Source organism: Amblyomma mixtum, chromosome 2, assembly GCF_055824585.1.
Source record: "Amblyomma mixtum isolate Tamu chromosome 2, ASM5582458v1, whole genome shotgun sequence".
Classification (NCBI taxonomy): Eukaryota; Metazoa; Arthropoda; class Arachnida; order Ixodida; family Ixodidae; genus Amblyomma; species Amblyomma mixtum.
Genome location: NC_143013.1, coordinates 249094379 through 249116513, shown reverse-complemented (window position 1 = coordinate 249116513; position 22135 = coordinate 249094379). Strand labels below are relative to the sequence as shown.

Sequence of the window (22135 nt, the reverse complement as noted above, 5' to 3'; positions counted from 1 at the left end):
TTCACTACGAAAATTTGCTTTTACATCCACAGCTTCAAAAGAGGCTTCATCTGGAAGCACGTTCATGTTTTATGCTTCCATATCGTTTATCTTTCTCGTTATGCTGCTGCATTACATGAGCACTTGGCTTGGCGAAAACACACATTGATTATTTCGTTAATAGAATAAGACTACTCCTCTCAGTGCGGTTGAATAAAAGAAATTCAGCGATCCTGCGAAAATCCGTCACAATATGCTGGAACTCTTGGGGAGTCTGTAATTTGGTATGGTATATATATTTACAGTTCCCAAATGCTATCCAAGGATATATTTTGTGAAGAAAATTCTATACCGCTTTTCTGAAAATGCATTACATAACCCTGGATATGTGAAAGCAGATAACATTATAAAAAGGACAACTGCCAAGGTCAATTTTGTCTCATTATTCTAACGAACGACTCTTTCCCCGTCTTCAGGATAATTCAGACTAAAACTTTAGATAAGAAGCCGAGTGCAGCACTACGCATCTGCCAGCAGATAATACCCACGAACGACGGAAACGGATGCCGTGCATTCCTGTTCTAATATATTTTGTGCCAACTACAACTAAAATATCTCAGAACTGCGCAAAGAACGCGGACAGTGATCTCTTAATGCTCCTAATATCTTTGGCCTAGATTCTGTGAAGAAAGCGCAATTAAGAATAAAATCTTGGCTGTTCCGGCGGGAAAGCTAATTCCCAAATCTTCATGTATTTTAAATTGTAATTAGTAGTTATCTGAAAATACCACGCGCTTCTTCGTGTAATATTGGGCGATGTCTTAGGCCGCTGCTTTGTTATTTTTTGTCACTGTGTGATGCGATATGATGTAATTGTGTGTGCGTACAGTATGAGGTGCTATATGATTCATTCGTTGGTTCGCCTAAATTTCCGATCACATTTGCTCAGGGCTGACGTGTTGCGCTGGCCGAGCCTTAGAACGTAAGGTGAAATCCGGACCGCGACAGCCGCGTTTCGCTGGAGGCCAACCACTAAAGGTGCTCTCGTGCTGTGCGATATCAGTGCACTTTTAGGTTCTTCAGTTGGCCGAAATTAACCGGGACGCCTCCACTACGGCACTTTTTTTTTCCCCTCCTTCTTTCATTCCAGCCTTTTTTCTGCATGCTCTCTTGAGGAGTTCATCGAGAAGAGAGGCAGTTATTGCGTCTTTGTTTTGTTCAGGTAGAATTGTATTTTATGTTCTTTTTGTAAAGTGTTTAGTCGCATGCGGAGGTTGTACACAATCCGAAAACATCTGTGATAGCGCCTCCTTCTACCCTGGCAACCAGTGTACTGATCGTGCCAGGCTCTCTATGCGTGAGCGGTACGTGTGTTGTTTAGACTGAGTGTTTAATTGCTCACTCCCGTGTAGTTATTCCATTCGCTGTGTCGTCTTTTCCACTCCTGACTTCATAAACTTCATGCTTTGCACTGTGCTGGTTGTCCCGATTATCGTTTTGAAATACCCCCGAGTTGTTCACCGCATTTGGCTCGTAATTGTACCTGTACTACCCCCTTTTTTTCAAGCAGGGAAAACGCTAAGCTACTTGATTCAGCCCTCCTGTATTCTTAACTGCCCACTTACCTTATTACTTCCGCTTGCGTCTCTAGTAGAGTTGAGTTGTTAGCTACTGTAGAGGTTAGCCGCGCAATTATTCTGTCGGGAATTTCTCCAGCTTAGCGACACCTATATACTGCTTTCAAGAATTTTGGCTCCGATCCGTGACCTCAGCACAGCTACATCGCCACGCATACAAACACCCAAAACTTTCATCAGTAACTGCTGTCATCACTATTAGCCCAGATCAGTGTCAAAAGGCGGGAATCCTCCTTCCTGTATGTCTAGGTTCCGCGCGGGCAAGTTTTAAGTCACATATAGTTACTCCCCTAACCATTACTGCTCATTTTGCGGTGCCGAACTCTTTCCTTGTACTTTTGTGTTTTTTCCTGCTTTTTTATGTGTTACTTCACTTTATGCGTTCTTGCGCATTGGCGCCATGTCTAGCCACCGTATTTTTCATTGATGTGGCGTTTTCACACTACATTTCTAAATGTTTCTGGCTTAGCATGTTATATTCCTCCTTGCTCATTGTATGCAATGGTATCTTTCAGAGTATTTTCTGAGTCTCGATTGTATCTCGGCGATGAGAGAGAAAGCGACAAATCAGCCACATTTTGTGCATCCCGCCTTCTTGTCCAGGTGTTGTACCGATTGAAAATGTGCCCTGCTATTAGGCACTGGCCGCTTCGGCAGGCTCAGAGAGTACTGTTCTTTAATCTTGAAGTTGTATTTCATTGCCCTGCTATGGTTTTCTGGTTGACTTGTGCCGCATAACTTCGGTCCTTAGTTTGTGACTCACAGCCGGCCGCGCAAAACACTTTCTGCTCGGAACTGGTCGCTCAGACAGTCGAAACTATGTGTCCGGTCAGGCAGATGAAGATGTTCATAACGTAGTCAAGGGTTGGACGGCATACCGTCTGGTCAGGAATCATGGCTTGATGAGATTCACTGGTCACTGACCATGGTGAAACAAAAAACAAAAATGACGTTTCGGGAGCGCTACGGCTCCCTTGTTCAAAACAACGTCATTTTTGTTTTTTGTTTGACCATGGTCAGTGACCAGTGAATCTCAACAAAACAGATGTTCATAACGTTCGGCTCAAGTGCCCAGAAGAGGATTGTGTTAGGCGGCGACTGGTGTCTGGTTTTATCGCTGTTGGCAAGATTATTTTCCTAAGTTATGCATAAAAAGTAACGAAACTTGATAGACATATCCAAATTCTCACGCTTCTTTTGAGAATTGCATTTTGTTCTAAGGTAGCTAATATAGCGACTCAGTAATTAAAAATACCACGCTCGCAAAAGTCTTTTCCGGGGCATGAAATAAGCAAAGAGAAAGAGCACGAGTTTCTTATTCATGTATTCAAAGCCCCGTTCTATGCGATAAAGGTATTGGTTCTTTTTTGAGATGGGCAGCAGTTATGAAAGTGGAAGTTAATTTAACATACATTTTTGCATGAATACATTTCCTAGGAAAATAACTCTCGAAATAAGTTGCATGTGTACATAGAAAAGCCGAGAGCTTTATTGTACTCCTCAACGTCTCACGATTCATGCGCAAAAAAGGAATCATATTATACTTCGTTTCTTTTTACGATGTCCCGAAGGGGACAGCGATCGCGGAAAGGTAAAAGCTGAAAAAATCAACCTTAAGGTTTATTCTCTTGCCTTTCTCGTTTGCAGCCGGCTCGTATGCTTTTATTGTTGGTCTGAATACTTGGGCATTGCAACTAATAAAAGAGCTGATCTTCTGATCTCTCCTGTTTAAGTTGATGCTAAGGTGGTGGCGCTCCCTCGTACGAAACCTGCGGAATTCGCATTGAGCAGAGACCATGACAAGCACGCTTCACTCAGTTTTCGACGACCACACATAAAGCCTTTTCCAAAATTTCGCTATAATTTCTCGTTACGAGACAGGTGAAGACTCAAGAGTTCTGAAAAATCAGTGGAAAAACTAAAAATATTTACCATTGTGGGTATTCTTTTTTTTGCCGCGTCTTAAGTCTTGAGCTAATATAGGCTCTGGACAAATCCATGTTTCTTGTATTGCACTGTGAATGTTTCTGGTGCCTGCCACATCATTGTTCCCTCCTAAGTACACATTTCTTTCACACATAATCACATCCTGCTGCAGAATAAGTTATGAAGCTGTGCTGTCATCGTGTCTGAGACATATCTACGGTACCGCATAACGGTGCTACCTCATTATTCTTTATGCTGGTATATGAATGGGTACAATCACAGTACCTTGCGAGGCTTTCCACATTTTTCACCGGCGCTTACTTTGTTGTTTATCGCTCATAGTTAGGTCTGCTGATCTTCAATTTTTGCTAGTTGCTTTTTCTAGCCAAAATTTTTTTTCAGACAGCTTTATGATTTTCTGTTTAATTTATTGTATATATTAGTTTCCTCAGTTGTTTATCTGCTCAATTATTTCTTTAGTTCATCTGGGTAGTTTTAGGTCTGTTTATCGAGAAAAAGCCGGCGCCGTTATCGGGGAGCAACCCTTTCGTTTATGTCGATGTAAATAAGAAAATTGCGCTCTTTGTTTCAGCGTGTAATTCTTCACATTCAGCTTGGTGAAAGCAATAGCTGATATCAAATGACACTGGACGGACAAAATGCGCTGGAAAGCAAGACGCAGATGATGCATTCAAAAATCAGGACGCGTTCGGAATTGGGAGAACAGGTTCATGGTTCTAATGCCGTTCAAGACGGCACCTAAAAAAGCATCCAAAACCCTTTCATTTTTTTGGGCTTTACTTGTGATGTGTTCGTGTGTTCGTCATTATTTTCAGTCGCTGCCTGCTTTTTGTTCACGTTAAATGGGAGCTGATTGCCACACACGCCAAATATTTAAATTGGGAAGAAAACCGCCACCTCGCTCTTGTTCGCTCGTGCACTTTGTTCTGCTGGCTTGAAAGGAAATAAGCGTTCTTTGTGCTTTATACTTGGGTACGTGCATAATTGCAGTTAAAGCCAAATAAATCATGCACCTTTTAGCCGCATTGTCGCAAGTATCCAGAGGGTCAACCACTATGGAGGGATAACTTAAAAGTAAGTGTGGATGAAATTATGATAGTTACCTTTTTCTTTTTTCGGCAACTCGAGCTTGGTAGCTTGGTAGCTAAATTGAAGCCCTTGGTGGGAACAGTTCTTGACGGTGAACCAGGGCAAGCTCACGTCTTTTCTCAGCTCAGTCTGGATGGAAATTAGTCGGAAAAGAAGTTGCTGGCATCTTCGGTCAGAGCATCGTTACTGCGTGGAGGGTGTTATGTGTTGTGGATTAGATGCTGGTGTCCATTCTACAAGAGAAGTGACCGTGTGAATATACGACTATTCTTTCGTTCTGTTTCCCTCAATTCGCTGTAGCACTTGGAAATTATGGAAATGATTTCAATTTTACTCTGTGTTATGTTGTGCTTGCACAGACTGCTAGCACCATGTTAGGTTTGGTTTGGTTTATGGGGTTTAACGTCCCAAAGCGACTAAGGCTATGAGGGACGCCGTAGTGAAGGGCTCCGGAAATTTCGACCACCTGGGGTTCTTTAACGTGCACTGACATCGCACAGTACACGGGCCTCTAGAATTTCTCCTCCAAAGAAATTCTAGCCGCCGCGGCCGGGATCGAACCCGCGTCTTTTGGGTCAGCAGCCGAGCACCATAACCGCTGAGCCACCGCGGCGGCTGCACCATGTTATTATTTGTCGATCAGCAAATTGTGGTTGTATTTCATGACTCCTCTCAAGCGCTAGTATGCCCTTGGGCTGTCGTGCCATTGTCGATACCCAAAGCATCGAAATAGAAAACACACGACTTTCATTTTGTGCGAACCGTTTTGATCGAGTGATGGCGGATTGGCAGGCGCCAAGTGTAGCTTTCACTTCGGTGCAAGCAAATGTAGCAAAATGTAGTATAATTTCTGTGCAGTATTGGGAGATGCCATTTTTAAACTCTTGCTGCTTTATGAAACTTAGCTGGAAAGGCCTTTCCTCGGCATTCTTATTTATTAATTTTGAGTCGCTACGCTAGCATGCATAGTACGAAGTGTGTTGTAAGTCATTACACGTGCATGTATTGCAAATATAAAGTTCCACGTCATCGAATAAAATATAGGGTGACCGAAATTGAAGTTTGCAGATTTTTTAAAATTAGGCACTAAAAGGTACGTGAAAACCAACTCTGAACTTAAGTTTTGAGGTGAAGGGAACACAAAGCGAGATGCTAATTGTTTCAATCAAACACCCAATTAATAAAAATCGTTTAATGAATTTTTATTGACTGCAGCAAGCGGGCATGTTTATATTAGAAACTAAGAGGCAGTTGTATTCGACTGCCACCACCATGCATGTTTAGTTACGCGAAATCAGTGGAAACTTTGGGGGCAGATAACTCAGAAAGCGACCGGAATGCGATCTCTGGAACTTGTACAAGTGGAGTCGTCTAGAAATGCGACAACCTCTACGTTTTCAATACAAACACCTGCGCTAGCCATAGTTGTTGAAAATTCATTGACGATACACTTTAGTTAATTAGGAGTCTGACGGGAACAATTATTATTTCATTTTATTATGTCCTCCTGGTCTCATGACTTACGTTCAGAGGTAGACTTCACGTTCATCTCAGTGCTGAACTTTAAGGAATCTGTAAGCTTAATTTTCATCAACGTGTATATTTTGGCCAGGTTATGTAGGTATCCGAGATGTTTATTTAAGCTTCCACAGCATCTAAAGGTTCTCACCAGCGGCCCTCAGAACCAGCAGGACTGAACGAGCTGAGATACCGTTTGCTTTGGACTTGGCGCATGCGCGACACCGTTAGCGCGATATGTAGTCGTAGTATGTCATAAAAGAAACTGCCGCGCTATTTTGCTGGCCCATGAGAATATTATACAGATAGTTGTGGGCCTCTAGGAGAATGTGGATGGATAAAAATGCACTCAGAAGAATGTGAAGTCCGCGGTCTTGAAGCCATGCCGCTTGGGAATGTGTGCAGCCATTGAGAGCGGGGGTAGAGGCTGTGCAGCATTCGCAGTCGCATCTTTACATCAGAGGAGTGTATAATGTCTGGAAGTGATTTTCGCAATAGCACGCGCGCCGCTGTAATCTGAAGAACAAAAAACTTCGGTTTGGCTTTCTGGTTTTTATTTGTCATCTCCATTGAGACGAACGAAGCGCATCATCAAAAACTGCATCGTACTGAAGTACCGTCGTCCGTGATAGGCATTCTCGAAGGCTTGGGCATCGTTGTTTTGTCAGTAGGCCACCGTTCTGCGAAGGTAAGGGCAGATATAAGTACACAAATCGGTATTTACGGTAGTGGTTATCAGGAATAGCAATACTTTTTTGAGGGCGTATAGAGGAAATGGGACGGGTTTGTATGGGGACCCATAATCCGGAGAGAGCTGGGCTAAGTGGTGTCAAGATTTCTTCATGGAGTTATTCGAAGGCACAACGAGAAATAATAACCTTGACGTTTCCTCGTAAGTTCAGACCATAAAAGAGTGGTTCCTGCACATTTGTAAAACATGGGCTGAAAAAATACAAGCGAAATGCGCGTGGCTTCTTGACTCTTACCACTTCTTCAGGACGGGGTATCCGAAGGCGCCCAATCCGTAGCCGTAGTTGAGGCCGTACGGGCTGAGGCCGTACACGTAGCGGACACGCACAGGATGGGCGTCGACCCGGTGGCTGTAGCTGACGCCAGTAGTGCGGTAGCCGAACGGGGTAGCCACGTTGTGCACGGTGGGCTTCACCGGCACCACTCCGTGGACGGCGGTGGCAACGGGGGTGGCGTGCACCGCCGAGACAGTGTGCACGGTGGGGTAGCCGGCCACCGGAACGCCGTACGTGGGAACGTACACGGCGAGGGCGTTGCCCAGAAGAGCAAACAGGCACAGGACCTGAAGGATCGGTGTTGAATGACACCAAATCAGCCGCTTATGAAATATTAATTAGGCATCAGTTAGCAAAAAAATATAAACATGTGAGGTTATTAAGAGGCCGACATTTATTGCAGTTTTATGTGCCAAGTTTACTCAGTGTTCAAGATAAATTAAATGGAAACATATGCGGTTAAGCGCGTTGAAAGTCGATAGGAGATGCGGCAAGCAGTGCTATTATTTGCGCAGTGAATAGATTTTTTTAAAGTAGATGTAAATGTAAGTAGTAAGTAAGTCAGTAAGTGAGTAGGTAAGTAAGCAAGCAAGTAATTTAGTAAGCAAGTAAGTTGATTAGCGACATCAACCTGTGTGCGTTTAGATAGGTTACTTAGGGAAGCCGCAAGCGACATGAGTGGGCAGGAAAATATAAAACTGTTTACAGTACTAAGCATGAATGCGTCACAAATTCCCGGGCACATTTAACACCTTTCTTATGCACTTGAGCCATGCATTTCATGTCGGCGAGAATGAAGCATAGTGGTGGTACTCACGGCGATCATGATTGACTTGACTTTTCGAAGCTCGCAGGTGCTTAGAAAAAGGATAGCTGTGCAGTGGTATTGGCGCTCCTTTTATATGCATGGGCAGGAGAGAGGGAAGCTACCTTTTTTTTTAGTTTTTCGCGGATTTCACTCAGTGGCTATCACTGTACGCCACATGCTGCGAAAGGGCGGAGCTATTCTATGTTGTCGGTCGTGTTTAACATCGCCAGAATATGTTTTTACTGCGGTCGTCCACGTTGCTTTTCTATTTTTTTTTTTAAAGCGAATGGCTTCAAAACATCGGGTGACCAACAGGCGCCCATGCTTCAACTTTCGCCCGATACCAGCGTGTAGTAGTCCTCTCTCCCTCATTCAGCGTTTTCGCTTCATCAGAGACAGAAATAATATTCAAAGGTTTAAAAATACGTAGCAAGCAGCGACTTAAACATCGAAACAGGTCACATGTAAGCACTCTTTCTAGACTGTGAAGTCCTGATCGCCGGCGAGGTTATTCATGCCTGCTTTAGCAGGAGAGGGGGTCACTATACTTGTTGCCTTGAACTTTTCGTGCAGATGTTATCTTGCCCTTCTATGGGCATCGCTGGGAGGAACCTGCGCGTCGGCGTCTATCTTAAACCTATCTCGCTTCTCTGGCTGTCAGATGCTGCCGGGGTGAATGCCGGCATACTTTTTCCGATGCGTGGCACACTTGACGGCGTTTTTATAGACATTCGTGCAGTTTTTAAAGCTTTTTTTTGCCTCTGCTGCTTTTTACTCGCGCGCAGCAATACATGAGCAATACATATGCATGTATTTCTCAAGTTGTTTCTCGATATCGTGGTATTGAAAGAAGTGCCTGACGAGTCGAACCAAAACAGTTAGAATGAGTTTTGCGTTTGCTAAAAATAATGTATTTTTTTTACAGAAATACGTGTAAACAAGAAGAAGACCGAAAAGTCCACAATACAAGCTAGAAACGCGCAGTGAAGAAAAAGTCGGAATTAACGGAGGTGTGAAAGAGTTAAGAATGGCGTACGGCGTAGCGTTCATACTAAAGAGAAAACAAGAAAAAACACAGTGTTCGTTCAATTTTATACTTTATTTTTAACCAAGGGGCCAATAAATTCGACGAAAACGTTATCACGGTCTTCTGGCTTCCACATCGGGGGTGCGACTTGCGACGCGGATCTTCATCGGTCACATGGACGGCCTCTGCGAGTTGAAAAGAGAGAGTTTGTTTCAGCCAAATATTCATGGCTGGAACAGTGCATTGGGTATGTAGGGACGCCTATAGGAACTTGATGCAAAATTAGCGAGTAGGATATCCGCAGTTGCTAAATGTTTCATTGTGAAATGCTATTTTAGTACGAAAATTTCCTGATAGTGTCAACGTTCACGAGCATAAAGTAGTGGATGGTTTTATATGCGTTCCCTGTTATATTAACCACCGTACGTAAAGGAGTGCGCTACAGCGCAGAACCGGCATTTTTCTTCCACCGTAGCTGATGGATGCTACAGACCCATCCAAAAGTGGCAAAAGGTTTGATTTTGCCTCACTGCTTGGTTGGCGTGTTATAACCATCCTGGTTGTTAATATCATTTTCACAGCTGGAACCGCGACTGAGTTCAACGAGCTGCATTAGCTTGCCATTTGTGCCAGTTTTGAAGCTATAGTTTAAGCACGCAAAAGTCATCACGCCTTCGAACTAAGCAGGAAACAGCTAATTCTGCTTGCATTTGACCATAACTAAAGCTAATATGCGGTGGACATGAAACAACGTATACAAAAAAAAAAGACAGTGAGAATAAACTTGACAGATAGGCACTGTTCCTGCAGAATAGACACCTTTTGGTAATGCAACTTGCAAGTTGCACCGTCACGTTTATAGACTAGCTCTCGCGGGCGCCGCAACCACTGTTAACATATCGGCCTGCCGGCGCATTGAGGTCGTCGCGCCTTGCCAGCAGCTGATTTCATTCCCTCAAGCCACGGTTAAGAGCAGCACAATCGTCGCACGCGAATGCGCTAGTCACGTGATTTTTTTTTGTATTTCACGGGCTTTTTTTGGAGCTCGGAAAAAAGATACACGTGAGGTTTTACTTATCGCAAATAAATGGAATGGGAGTTTCTGAACGTGCTCTCCAACTTTGCTATTCACATTTCTTGTCTAAAGTCAATATTTCCGCATTTAGAAAAATTATCTTAATTGCTAGTTAATTAACTGCAAAACAAAAAATTGCCTATGATGCGCTAGCCGGTTGGTAGATGCATGAAAGTGGTTTCCCTGGCCTATCTCAAATATGTTATTTTTTAACCCTTAGATAAAGTTAGCATGGACACCCTGTATATTGCAAACTAATAACGACAAAAGTGGCTTGCATTTCTATGCTGTTTTATTTCGGCCAACTACTCTTAATATCTTTGACTTGGATTATATGCAGGAAGTGTAATTGAATAATTTATGAGTTTGGAGCTGTGGAGGCTAAATATTTACTCTTCACTTATTTTAAATCGTAATTGAGAATTTGCACTAGGCACCTTACGCTTGATTGTGCAATGATGCGTGATGTCTTGGGCGGTTGCTTTATTTATATTTTTCTTGATCTGAGGCGTGATGTGATTGCGCGTAGATACAATATGCAGGTGAAATGTGAACGTATCTGTTTGTTTTCGTTCCTGAATTGCCTATCGCGGTGGTTCAGTGGTGAATCATTTGGCTGTCGAGCCCGGGGACACGGGATGAAATCCTGGGTGCGGCATTCGGTGGAGGCGAAACCCGATGCACACACGTGCGATGACAAGAGACGTTAAAGGTCCCTAGGCAGTCGAAACAGTCCGGAGTGCTCCACTACGGTTTTGCTTCTTCTTTTCCTCCTTTCTTTCCCTTCTTCCCCTCCACCCTAACGGCGCATTGGAGGTGTCCATTGAGACGCGAGGAAGTTATTGCGTTTTTTTTTTTCGGGGTACAATTCAAACTTCATTGCAATGTTGTTTATGCGAAGCGTTCTCTGGCATACGGAGGCTATGCTTGCCCCTAAAATTCTTCATGCTTCACGCTAACGTTTCCTTTTACTTTGGCACCCTGTGTACTGCCTGTACCGGGCACTCTATGCTGTGAGTGGTACACATGTTGCCCAGAGGGTACATGAGGAAGGAAACAACAGCGCTTACAAAGAAAAACACAACCCAGAGGGCCTTCCTCTTCCTGTGTGTATAATTGCTCACTTAGGTATTGCCTTCCCTGTGTTGCCTTTTCCTTAGCTGAATTAGCTGATTTTTTTCTGTGCACTATGCTGCTTGTTCTGGTTTCCGTTCTTCAACAATCTCCCGTTGTTTGCTGCTCATGGTGCGTCATTGCGTTCCAATCCTTTCTTTCTAGTCAGAAAATCGCCAAGTGTCGGGGCTGAGCTCTCCTATATTCGTACTTGTTGACTTACCACTACCTATTAGTTGCAAACGTTCATTCACATTTAACTACTCACCTAACCGTTACCTATAGTTATGTGGTGTTGTGTTCCTTCCTTGTACTCTGCGCCTATTCCTGCCTTTTTGTATATGTTACTTCTGCTCCAGCATTTTTGTGTAGATGCATCGTATCCTGCCTTCGTATTTGCTTCCGCTGTCACGTTCTTAAAACATATCTCCCTATGTTTCTAATTTTTGTATGAAATATTCATCCTGCCTCATTGTTTGCAATGATGTCTGACTTACTGTTTCGTGATTTTCGATTTTGTCCGACCGCAAAGCAAGAATACGGCTAATGAAAGCCAATTCTCCACCCCGCACTACGCTGTACAAAGCTGCATGGATTGACAATCTGCCCCGAGTCTGTTGTATTCTACTGTAATGTTTTCCAGGTGGGCTAGAGCTGCGGAAATATGGTCCTGAGCTTGCGAGCCGGCCGCACGAAGGACATTGTGGTGAGAATCGATTTCGCAAGTCAAGATGAAGATGTTCATAACGTTTCGCTGAAATGCCGACACCAAGATGCTGACAGCTGGCGACTGGTGTCTTATTTGATAGCGTTTGGCAAAATATAATACAACCTTGAAGAGAAGATATGAGGTCAGGATGAACGCATGTCTTTAGAATGTGCCCTTTAATTTTTCTGAAAATGCTTCTGGGGCTGTCCACATTAATGATCACTACTAAATACACACCCCTTTCAAACACTGCAGTATCATAACTTAGGAATAAGTTGTGCTTCCTTCATGACTGAGGCAAGCTGACTGTCGCGTTATGGTGCTACGTCATCACCATCTGAAAAGGTAGATAATTGGGTAGGATGTGAATTATTGCAGATTGCACTCTATGGGGAGTACTGCAGGTTTGGGACGGGCCGTCACGCATATGACGTGGTCGTTTGAATATATTCATCTATTCTGGGTCTTGCAATTTAGTGGCGAACTTTCCAATCGGGGGAATAATTTTCCGCTTCATTGTGTTGTAGAACCTGCTTTTACAGACTGCTAGCACCATCTTATAATTTTCCGAAGAGGATGTCGTGGTTGTATTTTTTGACGCAACTCACCAGCTAGAATGCTTTGTGCCTCATCTTCCCTTGTGATTACGGCAGTCATTGTGTATCGGCTGAAGGCAGTCAGAACGTTTACATGAAAAGTAGAAGCATTCAGCAGTGCACGAACAGTTTAATTGGAAAAACGTTTGGTGGCTCATGAACACGAGAATCTTTCAACGCCTAAAATTTTTTTCTCGCTATTGGTCGAAACGGTGTCACGTCATCAGAGGTGGTAAAATACGTAATCTTAATCTTAACCAGTAGTAGAACTAGTACTTTCAACCGCACCAACTACACAGGAATAGACCAAATCAGATTAGAATCACACGACAATTACAATAAAATTGGAATATAACTCTGGAAGAATAAAACTGTACTAGAGTCTGAATAGAGTTGGAATAGAAGTGTATTGTTTTCGCATTACTTGCTCGTAAGTTATTTAAGTGCCCCGGTAGTTTTATTCGAGTGATGGCAGACTGGCAAGTGCCAAAAGTTGTTTCTACTTACGTGCTTGAAAACTGCAAAATAGACTATAATTTTTGTTCTGTCCAACAAGCTACCATTTTTTGCTTTTGCTGCTTTATGCAACGTCGCTTGGAAAGGCCTTTCCTTCGCATTCTTTGCTGCATAAAAAGTTTTAGTAAGAATACTTATCGCTGGGCATAGCATACTTCGTACGACGTATGGTGTTGATCATCATACGTGCTTTCATTCCATATAATGAAATATAGCAAATTGTTTGTCTATTATGTACTCTGCGGAGTAACTTGTTTAAATTTCTACGGCATCCAACAACCGACGCTCAGACCCAAAAGCAGAGAATAAGCTGATTCCCCCTCTTGCTTAACCGTAAGCACAGGCGCGACACTGTTACCGCGATATCGCCTCGCATTATGCTAGAAGAGAAGCCTGCCGCATTCTTTTGCTCGCCCATGACTGTATTCTACAGCTAGTTCCGGGCCTATGCGGCCATTTCACCTGGAGTGTGTGCACTCATAAAGAACATGAGGATAGACTATTCTGTGGCCATGACTGCACTGTGACTTCGGTTTCCTCATTTTTTTATTTTAATTTCGCAGACTTCACGCTGCGCTTTGGCTGTTTGCATGTGACTGCAACTTTTACTGTGATGTGCCGTTTGTTTCCGCTTCTTTTGAGTTCTTTCTTGTTTTGCTGTTGTGTTCTTGTCTTTAAATTATTTTCTTGTTAAAACATTTACTTTTTTTGTTCATCTATCTTGAACTGGCGTTAAGCCTGCCAGAGCTTTGCTGGTCCGGGCACCCTCTGTATTTCTTTCGTCTTTTTTTTACCTTTTCTGAGAGGTCCAATAAAAGGGTAAAAAGGGTGTTCTGCTTTCGCAGTCGCATCCTAACCGCAGTGGAAGGCAGAGTATCTACGAGTGATTTTCAATATAGCACGCGCAGAGTGCGGTAAACTCAAAAACAAAAAACTGCACTTTTGCTTTCGATATTTATTTATCGTCTCCGGGGAGATGAAACAAGCTCATCATCAACAACAGCATCTTCTGGAAGTGCGTCGTCCGTGCTAACCAATCTGGAAGGCTTGGTCTCGTTTTTCCGTCAGGGGGCCGCCATTCTGCGAAGAGAGGGCAGGAATAAATGAACAAATCGCTGGATATAGTTGCAGTTATGAGGAACAGCAGTAGTTTATGAAAGCATATAGATGAAGTGGAGGGGTGTGTGTGGGGCGTCATGATAGGTAGAGGCCTGGGCTGAGTAATGCAAACATTCGAGAACAAAAAATTATCTTTGAATTTGGTCCTAAAATGTGACCATAACTGCATTGCTGAAGGGCTTGTTTTCATTTCTGCCCTTATGTTAGCACGATAGCTGACATTTATGCCACCGAAGCTTGGGAGCAGTGATCAGTGCTGTAAGGTTTGAACCGTCCTTATGTGAAAATATGCTCACAGATTCTGTGCAGTCCGGTGAATAATCACGATTTAAAATTGTAGCCGGAGCATTTTGACTAGTACAGGTCTCTTAATTATTAACTACTCTACTTAGTGCAAGCAACAGCACGGGCAGGGCATGCTTTTATAAAGAGATTCAGTACTTAACATCCGTTCACTTTTCGCAGATCATATGAAGTATTGCTCTATGGCCTGCACGTTGAAGAAACGCTAAAACTAACGACACCCCCAAAAATATACTCCTACCTATAAAACCGAAATGACTTGCAGAAGGAGAAATTTTTAAGATATCTGGTTTTTTGATTACTCCCAGAAGCTGTTCACATTTATCTCGGCGTAAGAGATGTAGAATTATATTGTAAAAACCAGGGCTATTTTTCACTAACTTAATCAATTTAACAGTATGCATAAATCATTGCATTAAATACAAACCGCATTATTAAGATAAAGAATTTTATAAGCTATGCCTTAGTACAAAAATATGCCCCTCTATCATGGCAGCTTCAGTAAAATACGTTTGTCTCCTAAGCAGACTTTGAAGCGTAGCTACGTCTCAATTGGCACAACTCAAGCAAAAGCGTATGGCATTTACTCCGATAAGGAATACGTGTTGCTGCGCGAAACACTCCGCATGGATATAACAGCTGTTGAAACGGTGTACTTAGTGTACACAGACTGTTGGTCACTGCCATAGATTTTTCCCCTTGAGGACACCCAGTGCAAGAAAATGTCTATTAGTGAATTGAAGGTAGCTGTAGGATTTCCTATTCCCGCACTGGTTACTGTAGATTTGTAAAACAAGGGTTTGGATAATTCAGGCTAAATTTCTACGACTTCTTGACTCTTACCACTTCTTGAGGACGGGGTATCCGAAAGCGCCCAGTCCGTAGCCGTAGTTGAGGCCGTACGGGCTGAGGCCGTACACGTAGCGGACGCGCACCGGGTGGGCGTCGACTCGGTGGCTGTAGCTCACGCCCGTGGTGCGGTAGCCGAATGGAGTAGCCACGTTGTGCACGGTGGGCTTCACAGGCACCACGTGGTGGACAGCGGTGACTGCGGCGGAGGCGACGGGGGCGGTGTGCACCGTCGAGACAGTGTGCACGGTGGGGTAGCCGGCCACTGGAACACCGTACGTGGGAACGTACACGGCGAGGGCGTTGCCCAGAAGAGCGAACAGGCACAGGACCTGCAGGAGTGGCGTTCAATGACGTCTTTAGGTCATCCGATCGGTAGCAATAATCCAGAATCGGTTAGCGAAAAGACAGCAGTCGCAAACTTAAGCTGTTACTTATAGGATGAAATTTATTGATGTTTTATGTGCCAACTGTTTTAAATGTCGAAGATGCTTTTACAGTCGGCCCAGAATACTCATAAACCAATGACGCTCCAAACTAAAGCAGTAGATGGAACGCATGAACAATAAACACTGTGAGAGCAGTTTGAAGATGGGCTAAAGAGTGGTCATATTTGGTTTGGTTTAGGGTTTACTGGGGTTTAACATCCCAAAGCGACTCAGGCTGTGAGGGACGCCGTAGTGAAGGGGTTCGGATGTTTCGACCTCCTGGGGCTCTTTAACGTGCACTGATATCGCACAGTACACGGGCCTCTGAAATTTCTCCTCCATCCATATTCTACCGCCACGGCCGGGATCGAAAACGCGTGTTTTGGCTATATTTGGGTAATATTAAAATTACCGACTAGAACTAAAAAGGATACAGTAAAGCAAAGTTATTCAGGTGCACTATAAAAAGTTGTTTAGGTGCCAGTTTATTCACTCACGAAATACTGTAATAAGGGAGCAAATTACGCATTCCCATCCACCCAAGCGTAGCCAACGGCCCCAAAGGAAAGCTGGATGCGCCTTGGTGGATGCCAGTCAGCAATTTGCTCCGTTATTACAAATTTGTTCCACCTTGGGCATTCCCCTACGCATTTTGCCAACTCACGAAATACTGTTGAATATGGCACTCAGACATATGTAACACATATATACCATGGCGGTAAAGGAGTGCTTTCATTAGCACCTTCATGCAAGCCAGCCTGTTCCTAAAAGCTCTGGAATTAAGTGAGCAGCGATATCTACCTGTTGCTTGAGGGATAGGTTTTTTCGGGGACGCGCAAAAGACGCGAGAGGACCGGAAAACATAAAACTGCTGAGAGCACTAAGCATAAAGGCCTCACTTATGCCAGAGGACATTTCATTCCGATATTATGTACATAAGTGTTGCATTTTATATCGAAGAGAAGGAATCACAGTGGTGGTACTTACGGCGATCATGGTTGACTTAGATTTTCGAAGCTCGTAGGTCCTCGAAGAAGCGATGGATGAGCAGCGGTGTTCGGCATCTTTTTATACACACGGAGAGGAGAGGCGGAAACTATATTTTTTTCGAGTCAATGTACGCCCCGTGCTGTAAAAGGGCGGAGCTAGCTGTGTTTACGGTCGTGTTTCACATCTTCAGGGTGTGTCTTTGGTGCGTTCCGCGAAGTGCCCTTTATTTTTTTTAATGAGCGCCTTGGAAACCTCTGGTGGCCAATAGGCACTCATGGTTCAACCTTCGCTCCGATATCAGTGCGGAGAAGGCCTCTCTCCCTTATTAAGCTTGTTCGGATTCTTAGGAAAAGGAATAATACACAAAGAGCTAAAAGTATTTAGCAAGTAGCAACTTCAATACCGAAACAGGTAACGTGCATGGAGTCTTTTAAGATAGCAAAGCCCCCACCGAAGGGTTCATTTTTTCGTTCTTTAGCAGGACACGGGGTCACCCTACATATTGCCTTGAACTTTCCCTGCAGATATTATCTCGCCTTGTCTGGTCATTGCTCGGCGGAACCTGCGCGTCCTCGCCTATCTTAGTGCCATATCTCTCTGCTGTCAGCTTCTTGCCGGGTTGATGTCGACACACTTTCTTCGACGCGTGCTATACTGAAGGCTTTTTTTTTTTAGTATTCGTGAGGTTGTTTACTTACCTTTCGCCGATGCTATATCTTATTTTGAGTGCCTGCATGTCGGTAAGCGAAAAATGGGCCCGTTTGTTTTTTTTTTATGCGTCCAAAGAGGTGCGCATTTTTCGTAGAAATTCTCCAAAAATAAACCGAAGGTTCCGTGCGCGGACATGAAAGAGAATGTATTCACTTCACGAAGTTTTCCCTGGTCCCTGCAGAGTGAGCGAAGGCGGGAACCTGCTTTTGTAGGCAGTGAAATTGCACTGCGGCCACAGGTCATGCCTAATCGAAGGCAGGCATTTCTATCCTCGAAGTTTTTTTTTACTGCAAATATTTTATTCAACATAAAATAAAATAAATAACAAGGCCCTAAAGGCCCTCTTTGACAGTTATTTATGGGGGATGGGGAGGAGAGCGTACAAAGTTAGAAGGAAGAATAATATCATGAAGGCATGTGTAAATAGGCTAGTTATGACATCGTAGTTTGAGTTACATACTTGAGAGTGAAATGGTTAGAACGTGCGACAGTTAAAGCATAAAAGTACCAAACTCTGTATCCCCCTCCGTCCCCTCCTCTGTCTCCAGCTTTGTAAATGCCGAAGTGTATACCGTGGCACCAGCCGCGAGTTGTTGTAAATAGGGATTATAAGAACGAGAGAGCTTGAACCCCTAGACAGAAAGACGTCTGAAATGCTCGAGTCTTTCTTTCGGAATACATAAGACAAAAAAAGATAATGTAGAAAAATAGCAAACACAAAAGCGATGCGGAGCCTTAAAAGTGGCCGAAAAGGGACAAAAAAAAATGTTAAAAAAAGAGAGGAGTCACTGAAGAAGTTTAGTCAGTTTGAGGTTCTGCACTTTGAGTCATCGTGACGCATACTCATGCAAGGCACTTATGCCACGCTGAGGACAAGAAACATGGTCTGCATTTCCAAAAGGTGTATTATTAGCAAATAAAGACTTCCTGCTTGGGTAAGTGTCTCAGTCGTTCCGTACACCCAAGAAAACTAAGCGTCGGCAAGGCGAACAATTCCTGCCAAACGTAGCTCCGGGAAGTGAATAATCTTAGAGTCGACATTTTACTTCTAGGCAAACACTAAAATAACAGACGCGAAAAGAGCTGGGGCCTAGGCTCCCATGCAGTGACGAGCTAAACCTAGCGATCGATGGCGGCTGGGTGCGTGGTTATGGGTGAAAATGCTTTAAAAGACGCTCCTTTTGAAATTGAATATGTGTTGATATTGAAGCTCTCGGGAAACATTGGAAGACACGCCGTGATGAGTAAGTGGCGATGGCCCTGAGATTTTTAATGCGCGTTGGAAATTGATTGCTTTCTTCTTGTCGTAACTAAAATGAACATATATCACGTCAGAAGTCTGCGCAGACACGGTGGCGGCAGCTGGCAAAGGACAGGGTTAATTGGAGAGACATTGGAGAGGCCTTCGCCCTGCAGTGGGCGTAGTAAGGTTGATGATGATGATGATGATGACATCACGTCAACTATCTTCTAGACCAGAATGCGTACGAAACAAGAAGAGGGATAACACGTCTGAATACTAAAATAACCTATTGTTTTGGCACTGTAATATGCTGAGAATGCGGAGAGAAAGCGGCAGCGGATACATATATCGCAGACGACTCCCATGTATTCCACAAAATAAAGCTGCTATCCGCAAAGGATTTTGTGATCTTTCTATCGGCATTCCTTAAATGGAGTGAGAAACTTCTGTTCCTGATATCAGCTGCTTCTCCAACACTATTGCCGTCGAAGCAATGCTGCCCGTGAACGCTATTAACTAACATAATACGCATTTCTTGCGTTAGTGGTCGGCTGCGGAGGAAGTACTGCAGCGTGAACTTCTGCAGCCGAATGTTGAGAGCTTGATATCATGAGCAGTTCGCCGAACTTTTTTTGGTGTTATCTCGGCAATGTTTCTCACTGGGATTTGTTGGTTTTGTAGAAAACCCCTTCGACCACTGAAATGTTATTGGGGCTGTTGCTGGATGCGATCGCCTGCTGCTATCGGAACTGAGCTAGACTACTTAGCCAGGGATGGCTCACACTAAGAGTAAAATCCGATAAGCGGCACACTAAAGAACGAAAACTGGACAAGAGGCGAGAAAAGGAAAGTGTTAGAAATAAGAGCCCTTCAGCAGTTCTTCAGCATTGGCAGCTACTGTAATTGTTATCGTATGTACGAGGAAAAAATTTCGCCACACAGCTTAAATCTTGTTGAAGTTTTTCGCAACACTAAGCTTAAAGCTAAACGCTTCGTAAATGTTTTAGCTGCAATATCATGTCTTTCTCAGTCGTCCCGTCCAGTGTCACTGATAAGGCCTATGAAACGATGAATTGGCGCTGTAACGGAAGTGCTCTTCGTTATTAATTATCAGAGTGGTTCCTTCCTGGAACCAGGGTGGTCATTTAAAAAAAAAAGCGGGACAAGACGACATCGTGATCGTGAATCCGAGAATAAAGGGGAATGAAAAGAGAAGCAGACATTTACACGGGAGGGTACTTTTGTTTTTGTGGTTTTATTTTGAGCCTTGCGGCCAGAAAACACGCTGAATCGCCGAAGTCTGTTGGCTGCATCATGACCGCAGTCAAATACGGTTTTATCATGTCCGTCATTTTCTTGCGATGTCATGTTCTTATATTGTTCGGAGCCATTTCTGCGAAAGAAAAGCAGGCATATAAATCAATCAAGAAATCACGGTCAATGGAGTGTTTGAAAATTTAAGTTATTTATTTCTTAAAACGCAGTATATTATGTCGGTGTAATGATGCCGATTACAGTAGCTACTGTCGTTAGTGAGAAACATTAACTGCCGGTGCTCGAATGGCGCCGAACAAATTACTGGTCTGAAGTTTCCCAGCAGTTAACGCAGGCGTGAGGTGGAGCATACTTGACGAAAACTAAATTTGTGGTAGGTACGGTGAACCAAAATGCCTGGCAGCAAGGAAACTGTAATCAATAAATCTGAAGTGGATAAGCGGACTATCCAAAATACTTGGCATCACAGCTGGAGCTGGATAAGATTGAAAATCTTGAAATACACCCTTCAAAATAGCCAACGCTTTGGGGGAGTAGTATGGAACACCATATGGTTTGTCGAGAACTTACCACTTCTTCAGGATGGGGTATCCGAAGGCGTCCAGTCCGTAGCCGTAGTTCAGGCCGTAGGGGCTCAGTCCGTATACGTAGCGGACACGCACCGGGTGAGCGTCATACCGGTGGCTGTAACTGACGCCGGTTGTGCGGTAGCCGTACGGGGTGGCAACATTGTGCACGGTGGGATTTACGGGCACCACGTGTTGGACAGCCGTGACTGCGGCGGCCGCGACTGGGGTGGCTTGCACCGTCTCGACAGCCGGAACGTCGTACGTGGGGACGTACACGGAGAGCGCGTTGCCCAGTAGTGCAAAGATACACAGGACCTGTTGGCAAAATGGCGTAATGTTACCTAGTTATCGTCTTGAGGGAGTGAGAAGGGGCAGGCACAACCGTAGTCACTCGTTAAATAAATTGATGGAAGTTGACAGGAACAAGAACTTTCATAAGGCCAGCGTCTAAGAACCTTTTTGTTTCGATAAACTTGGCGGAAATTTTGGTGGACACTTTTGGTGGCTTTAAATTTTTGAATTCATGAGTTTAGACGCCAGTTTGTGAAAAAAATTATTGCGCTGTTTAAATACATTCTTTTAGAGACTAAAGTTGTTGATGGGACTCAACCGTCAGCGTCAGACTGCATGTTCACGAAGCCCTAAGCTTTTTGCACTCTGTAAAACACATCAAGCAGGTACTTACGGCAATCATGGTTCACTCGATCTCCAACACTTCCGAGGTGCTCGAAGAAATGATACGTTTGCAGGGACTCTCAGCTCTCTTTTATACTTGACTTTCGGAGTGGAGTGCGAAGTACACAGTGTCTCCGTGGAACTACTCTGGCTGAATCCTATCACATGACCTCTGTGCAAGAGAGAGAGTAAACCTGTATCGGTTTTGCATGTTTACGTATTAAGGCAATTTCTAAAGTTGCTTCATGTTTTTTTTTGCTTTATGCAGGAGACGGCGTTAACTTCTGTGTTGGCGATTTTAGTGCTAGTTAGTGGTTCTTGGGACATAACATGTGCTGCCCGTTTCTGTCTCCACAGTCTATTTTAGCTCTTTCAAGCACCGGAACAGCCGAAACCGCAAAACGCCTTCACACGTATTTCTCTAAACACACTGAAACCATTAACAAGAAGAGGAACATTGAATGCCATCGAGTGCCTCATTGGCTGCCAGAGTTATTGCTTTCTTTTGCTGCCCAGACAACGTATGGTTGTCACTATTTCTCCACTGTTTGGGCTGCAGTATTCGCTTTCATCTTGTCCGTGTATCTCCACATAATCAATTTTATTTCCGGCCGGCATTAGTGTCGAAAACGTTACACGTGTGTGGTAACTGCGGCTCTGTTAGGACATCTGCGTCGGTATTTATTTTAGTCTCGGACTGACCAGTCTGCGATTACTTTTATCCTTGGCTACCAGAAAGATCACGGTTTCTTTTATTTTCGGAAAAGAGGTCTGCCGCAAGCGGAAATTCCTTAATGAGGTAGTGAGACTTCAGTGAAATAACATACGCCTGATGTTTTTAAAGTATACAAGTTTTCTTTCGTGAATAGGCATTGGAAATCAAGATACTTTGGTTTAAGAAATAAAATATTTAAGGAAACGTTTAAGGAAAGGA

At 43.8% G+C, this 22135-nt stretch overlaps 3 protein-coding genes across 3 annotated transcripts; all 3 read right to left on the bottom strand.

Moving 5' to 3' along the window:
• Nucleotides 1-7152: 7152 nt before the first annotated feature.
• On the bottom strand, nucleotides 7153-12584 carry LOC149363427 (uncharacterized). The gene is made up of 3 exons (XM_089568542.1): nucleotides 12536-12584; nucleotides 9148-9215; nucleotides 7153-7518 (listed from the first exon to the last, which is right to left on the bottom strand). The coding sequence occupies exons 1-3, from the start codon at nucleotides 12582-12584 to the stop codon at nucleotides 7153-7155; spliced, it is 483 nt and encodes a 160-aa protein (XP_089424668.1).
• Nucleotides 12585-15300: 2716 nt separating this feature from the next.
• Nucleotides 15301-15657, bottom strand: LOC149363426 (uncharacterized; the record flags this gene model as incomplete). The annotated part of the gene is made up of 1 exon (XM_089568541.1): nucleotides 15301-15657. A coding segment is annotated over one exon (357 nt), but the record flags the coding sequence as incomplete, so codon positions are not given.
• Nucleotides 15658-20401: 4744 nt separating this feature from the next.
• LOC149363425 (uncharacterized) lies at nucleotides 20402-21220 on the bottom strand. The gene is made up of 3 exons (XM_089568539.1): nucleotides 21212-21220; nucleotides 20528-20841; nucleotides 20402-20432 (listed from the first exon to the last, which is right to left on the bottom strand). Exons 1-3 carry the CDS (start codon nucleotides 21218-21220, stop codon nucleotides 20402-20404), a joined length of 354 nt encoding a protein of 117 aa, XP_089424665.1.
• Between the last annotated feature and the right edge of the window lie 915 nt (nucleotides 21221-22135).

Coding starts and splice junctions, on each gene's coding strand:
- LOC149363425 (XM_089568539.1), bottom strand. Junction 20,433..20,527: donor TACCCCATCCTGAAGAAGTG/GTAAGTTCTCGA, acceptor AATCTTATCCAG/CTCCAGCTGTGATGCCAAGT.
- LOC149363427 (XM_089568542.1), bottom strand. CDS start 12,584: ATGACTGCCGTAATCACAAGGGAAGATGAGGCACAAAGCATTCTAGCT. Junction 9,216..12,535: donor GGCACAAAGCATTCTAGCTG/GTGAGTTGCGTC, acceptor TTCAACTCGCAG/AGGCCGTCCATGTGACCGAT. Junction 7,519..9,147: donor GATGTGGAAGCCAGAAGACC/GTGATAACGTTT, acceptor ATATTTCATAAG/CGGCTGATTTGGTGTCATTC.